General features: G+C 53.7%; 1 protein-coding gene across 2 annotated transcripts in view; it reads left to right on the forward strand.

Annotated features, from left to right (window-relative positions):
- Positions 1 to 2,521: 2,521 nt before the first annotated feature.
- The window catches only part of NRN1 (neuritin 1), an 8,228-nt gene continuing 4,678 nt past the window's right edge, over positions 2,522 to 6,071 (forward strand). The window contains exon 1 of one of the 2 annotated variants that reach the window (XM_035318212.1): positions 2,522 to 2,792. In XM_035318212.1, the coding sequence (XP_035174103.1) occupies positions 2,738 to 2,792 (55 nt within the window). In that variant the 5' untranslated portion in view covers positions 2,522 to 2,737. Of the gene's footprint in view, positions 2,793 to 4,962; positions 5,872 to 6,071 lie in introns of those variants that run through there. The other variant, XM_035318211.1, reaches the window with a different exon arrangement.

Here is a 6,071-nt window from a genome sequence, read left to right on the forward strand (position 1 = left end):
CCAGCCCGTGTGCTTCCCGAACAAGCGGGGAGAGTGTGGCACCGCAGTGAGAACAGGGCTTGTGCAGAGCCTTGTTCTCCAGAACAAGGGCAAAACTGTGCTAATGGACTTGTTGTCCCATCAAGGGCTGGACAAGACACCACCAGAATCTTTTCTAAAAACACACAAAGATGTCTCTTAGGGAGGGTTTGATATTCAAGCATCTTCTAATACCAGGTTGGAAAGAAAAAGGGATAGGTTGACAAACAAATGTCCCAGCTTCATCCTGCCCCTGGCTCCCAGCAGAGCTGACCATGGTGATATTTGAGACGGGCTGAAACCACTGGCTCTCATTCAGGATCTATAGTGCCACAGGATCCTTCCTGGGGCAGGGAGGGAGGTGAGGATGGAGCCATGCTTGAGTTTCAGACAGAGCTGGACTTCCCCAGCAACCAAGAACATTTAGAGGAATCTAGCCCAGGTTCTTTTTGCCTCTCATGCCATTGTAACTAATGCTTTGAGCCATTAGATTTTTATTTATTTATTTATTTATTTGGAGAGGGGGGAGCAGAAATCCTCTAGAAATGCCTGTTCTAATGAGATTTGTGGCCAGATTGGCAGGGGCTCCACTCATGTCAGCAGTGATGGATGTACCAGAAGCCGTGCTAGCCATATTAAACTCTTCCTGACTGTGCATTGTAAACTGCCCTGAAGTTCACTACTTACACAGTGTAATGTCAAAATCATGTTCAACACAGGCCTCTTGGAGCCAGCTCAACCTTTAACCTGAAGCTATAGTTTGCCCTCAGGGAAAAAAAAAAAAAAAAGAAAAAAAAATGAATGTATAAATGAACTGATGCTGTTATCCACGGGGCAGAGTGAAACAAGGAATTCCTCCTGCTGCAGCCTCCATGCCCTGGTGATCCCACAAGGATGCCTTGTCCTTCCTAACAGTAAATGTGCTGGGAGCACAACAGCTGGGAGTTTGACATCTGTACTCATGGACCTCAACCTACACCACCTTCTCCCTCCGCCTCTTCTGTGCTGATAATGCACAGACTGCGGGATATAAAAGATGCTGTGGGTTATCCAGCTGATCTCTCCAGGGAAAAGGAAAAGGCCCCACCTCTTGATACCCACCACAGCCTCTGTTGCATTACAAAAGCGCCAGACCTGCGAAGAGCTAGGGAAGAGTGGCCTTAGCTCCAGCTCAAGCTGATACCTTTTCTTTCCCTGAAAGAGGACACGGTACATGGTCCAAAGCCGTAGCCTGAGCCTCCTTTCCTCCACTGATGTCTTTAGGAGTGTGTACATGACAGCTCTGCTCTGGACTGCAGCCCACACCTGAGCTTTTTTCATTCCCCAGGTGAGCTTTCAGCCAGCTCTGCCCTCTAGGCTGGCTCGCCACCTGCAGCAGCACACCATGAGAGAAGAAAGAAGCATGGAAGCAGCAAATGTTTCACTCCAACCCATCCCTTTGGCTCCTGGAGCTGCTGGAGGCTGCATTGAGGGGAGGAACAACTTTGTGGTGTAAGAGCCAAGGGCGTAAGATGGGATTTTGGCAGGTCATGTTGCTCTGGGAGAAGCACTTTGAGGCTCCTCCTGTCATGCTCTCCAGGTGAGATGGCCACAAGAAGGGCCCCCAGAGGGCATCAGGCTGCAGGAGCACCCCAGGCCAGGCTGGGTGCCTCGTCCCCAGAGGACAGGGGCTGGTGGCCCCCAACAGCCGCCCCCCTTCTGCCATGGAAAGGTGGCGATGGGCATCCCAAAGCCTGGCGGAGGGGACACGGGCAGGTTCCCGGCTTGAGGCACTCGATACAAGCACCACTCCGATGCAGGAGAGGAAATGCCCATGTGTCCCCACCCCCCAAAAAAGAGGGGGCCTGTGCTGCGGGTTCCCCACCCCATCCTCTGCGGTCCCACGGAGGGGACGGAGCAGCAGGACCTGGAGAGACCGCCCCCCCCCCCGCTCCCCCTTTGGCCTGGAGGTGACGTCATGGTGGGGGAGGGGCGGGGAGGGGGAGGGGACCCCGCACCCCCCTTTCCCTCCCCCTCCTCCTTCTCCTCCCCCCCCCCTCAGCGCCAGCCCCGACGGGGCGGCCCGGGGGCGGGTTGGGGGTGGATGGGGGGGTTTCTACCGTGCTATCCCCACCCCCGGGGGCGGCCCCTCCGTCTGTCTGTCCGTGCGTGTCCGTGGGTCTGCGTCCTCGTGGGTCCGTCCGCGCATCCTCCCCGCCCCGTGGGGACGGTCCTGGCTGCGCCCCCCCCGGGGGGCCGGGGAGAGCACGGGGGGGTTTTGGGGGGCTGAAGGCTGGGGGGGGCTGAAGGAGGAGCAGAGATTTCTCAGCGATTAATGGGGCGTGGGGGGGACACGGGGAGATCGGGCACTGGAGAAAGGCGGCCTGTGATGCCTATAAATGGCGTTTCTCTTCCAAGGTGCACATTAAAAAAAAAAAATTAAAAAGGAGGAGGAAAAAAAAATCCGTCAGTGTCATCCCCCCACGTCAGGGCCGGCCGTGGGCGTGAGGCTGTACTTCCTCCGCCCCCTCCTAATGGAGCGAACCATTCCCAGCTAGTCCTCCTCGCCCTCTCCCCGGTTCTCCCTCTTTTCTCTCCTTCTCCTCTGTCTCCCCCCTCGTCTGCAAAGTCCTCCGCTGCTCGGAACTTGTTGGCAATGCCTATTTTTCAGCTTTCCCCCACGTTCTCCAAAGTAACTATTTAAAGATCTGCAGTCGCAAATGGTTTTACTAAATGTAGGATGGGACTTAAGTTGAACGGCAGATACATTTCTCTGATCCTTGCTGTGCAGATAGGTAAGTGGACCGCCAAAGCCCGTTCCCAGCGGGACGCCCCGAGCCCCGAGCCGTGCATGCAGCGGGGGCTGCGGCACGGATCCTGCCCGCAACCGCACCCGCACCCGCACCCCTTGGTCTTCGCCATCCTGCAAGCTGGCGAGCCTGGGGGGCTGCTGGAAGAGGCAGCGAATTCCTTCCTCTTCTTCAGTCACTTTCCTTTTGTCGTTTCCCTAAATCAGTGCATGCTCTCTCGTAGTTCGCATTGCCCTTTTTTTAGTTTTTTTTTTTTTTTTTTCCCCGCTCCGTGTTCGCCGTGCATGCGAGAGACTGCGTTTGTATTTGCTTTTTTTGGATAGCCCCTGCGTTCCTTACTGCTGACAATTTGGGGACTCCGGTGCTGAGAAATCCCCCTCTCTCCCTGGAGGGACAGAGGAAGGAGAACGGGCACAAAATGGCTTGCGAGATATCTAGCTGGAAAGTTGGTGGATTTTTTTTCTTCTTCAGAAAATCAGGGGGACAAGCGGAGGGCTCCCTTTGGGAACTTGGAGGCTTTTCCATTTGCAGGGCAGCCTAAAAGCAAACAAACCCCAACGCTGACTTAAAAAAAAAAAAAAAAAAAAAAAAAAAAAAAAGCATATATTCTCCCTGAATGGGGGGAGATAATAAGAATAAATGATAAGAATAAAATAATTCAAAAAGAGCTAATGATAATAATAAAAAGAATCGTGCAATCCCACCGCTCGATCGTTAATTTTGTGCTCGAAGGACCGCAGTTAAAAAACGAGTGGGTCCAAAAATGTCTATATCTGTTAAGTTACTTTAAATAGAACAGGTTTCCCTCCACCCCGGTATGAATTTTTGTACAGTCGTTGCCGGTTTTATTTAATATATTGGGTTTTGTTTTTCTGTTGGTCCTTTTTTTGTTGGTTTGCTCTCGGGTTCGTTTAATTCAGCATTTTCTTTTTGCTGAAGTGGTTTTTGAGTTGCAGACATTCGGCAATGTCCAAGTTAATGGCCACTTGAGTCCTGCACAGGCAAATTTTAAAGAATATATAGTGAATACGTATGTTCCCGGGCATGATCTAAAACTGGTCTTCAATGAAAAGGCGATTAAAGCATGGCTTTTCTTATCCGGATTGGCAGGTGTGAAGAGACCCTTGAAAATATTTGCCTGCAAAGGAATTCTGCTACAGTAAAAAATGCTCAGCATTGTTATTTAGAGATCCTTTCTCTCGGTCATCCTCTTTTCCAGACAACCTCATTTTGTGGGTATCAAAAGATTTTTCTAAAAAAAAAAAAAAAAAAAAGGAAAGGAGAAAAAATGAAAAAGGGAAAAAAAAGAGGGAGGGAGAACAAGAAAGGGAGGAAAGAAGGAGGGAAAATGCGTCGAATATTTTCTCATCGGTAGAAGAAAAAAAAAATATTGCGATGAAATGATGACCTCTGGAAAATGTGGCTGTGCGATGCAATCCCCTCAATTCGTATTACCTTTCCATTTTAACTGATGCTGAACTCTTCAGAAGGCCATTTTCTGTACTGTCAAAGAAGAGAAGGCGGTATTATTTGGATGCTACCCTTAATTTCATTCCTTGCGGTTTCTGTTTGTTTGTTCGGCTGGAGGAGGACTCGCTTTCATTGGCGTTTCTTTGACTCAGCCGAGGGAGGATTTTCTTGACGGTGAAATCCCCAAAGGCGGCTCGAGTGGCCGGGAACCGCCGTCCCCGAGCACGGGCAGGCTTGGAGAAAGTTCCCCCCCAAAAATTGCCGCACAGCGCCGAGAGGCTGGCGGTGCGGCCGCTTTGCGGTGCCCCGGCGGGGGACGGGTTTTAGGCACGCCGAGCTTCAGCATTGCGTTCTTCCGTGGGTATTTCGGTGCGTTGAGGAGAAAAGAAAAAGAAAAAAAATCCCTTGGTTCTGCGTTTGGGCAGTTGGGAAGGGGAGCTGCCCGAAATCCCTGACATTTTGGAAGGTGACAGAGGGGAGGGTGGTGCGGGGTGGGGGGGGGGGGGAGGAGGCTCCGCAGAGGATGCCGAGGCTGAAGGGCAGGAGGACTTCGGGGACAGGGAGCCGCTTTGGGGCAGGAATGTGACGGGCTGCGGGTGGCCCCTGCGGTCCCGCAACCCGCTGCGCACGCCGGGCTTTGAAGGGCGGGATGGGGAGGACGGGGGGGACAGCTCGAGGGCACGGCAAAAAGACCGAGTTCAAGAGAAATCCGGCTATCGTTCAAGCAAGCAGGACGCCCCGCTTGCTCTTCTTTTTACTGCCGTTGTTATTTTGGTGGAGGGTCTGAGGAGAGGGGTACCTTGATTGGCGGCGGGGGGATGCTCTGAGCCCCGTTCGCCCCCAATCCGCCTCCCTGCCACCAGGGCCCGGGCTTCGTCTCGGACCCCGTATCTCAGCGCAGCCCGGCACGTTTGAGAGGAATTTGTGCGGCTTTCCCTCCGCCCCACCTCGCCCCTGGTGCTCTGTTTAATGGGGCCGCTTTCCCCTGGGGATGCTCCGCTCTTCTTCCCGGTTTGTTTGCTCGGCTTTTTTCTTCCCTCCCGTAGCCTGCTGGGGTTTGATGTGACGGCCAGTGCCGGTGGGGGGGGGGGGCGGGGGCCGGGGGCGGGGCGGGACCACGGAGTCGTGCCACCGGTGAATCAAGAAGGAGGGGGACCTGGCCTTAAACGGAGCCTTCCCGCGGCCCGGCCTGTCCCGGGCGGGGGGCTCGGGAGGGGACCCCGGACCCAGCGCAGCCTCCCGGCCGTGGGACCCCCCCCTCCCGGTGGGGGCAGCCCTCTGCCGCCCCCGCAACTGCTCCCAGGACCGCGAGCTGCCCGTGCGCACCCGTTCTGGGGGCACACAGGCACTGGGGAGGCTCGTCGTGGGTGGGAAGGGAGCCATCAACTTCTCCGTGTCCCCTCCCGTTCCCTGGGGCACCCGGGAGCAGCCGGCACCCAGGAGGAGCTATCCCATCCTATCCCATCCCATCGCATCCCATCCCATCGTCCGTTTCTGTCACAGGCAGCTGGGGGGGGCCTTGGTGGTATTTGGTTAGTTGTGGGAGCGGCCGCGGGGGACGCTTCTTCTCGTGTCTTTATCGCAGCTCTTTCTGATGACTTTATTATTTTATTTTACTTTATTTTATTTTATTATTTTATATATATATATATTTATTTTATCTGTCCTATCCTATCCTATCCTATCCTATCCTGTCCTGTCCTATCCTGTCCTGTCCTGTCCTGTCCTATCCTATCCTATCCTATCCTATCCTATCCTATCCTATCCTATCCTATCCTATCCTATCCTATCCTA

The sequence above is a fragment of the Oxyura jamaicensis genome, chromosome 2 (genome assembly GCF_011077185.1).
Source record: "Oxyura jamaicensis isolate SHBP4307 breed ruddy duck chromosome 2, BPBGC_Ojam_1.0, whole genome shotgun sequence".
In the NCBI taxonomy this organism is placed as follows: Eukaryota; Metazoa; Chordata; class Aves; order Anseriformes; family Anatidae; genus Oxyura; species Oxyura jamaicensis.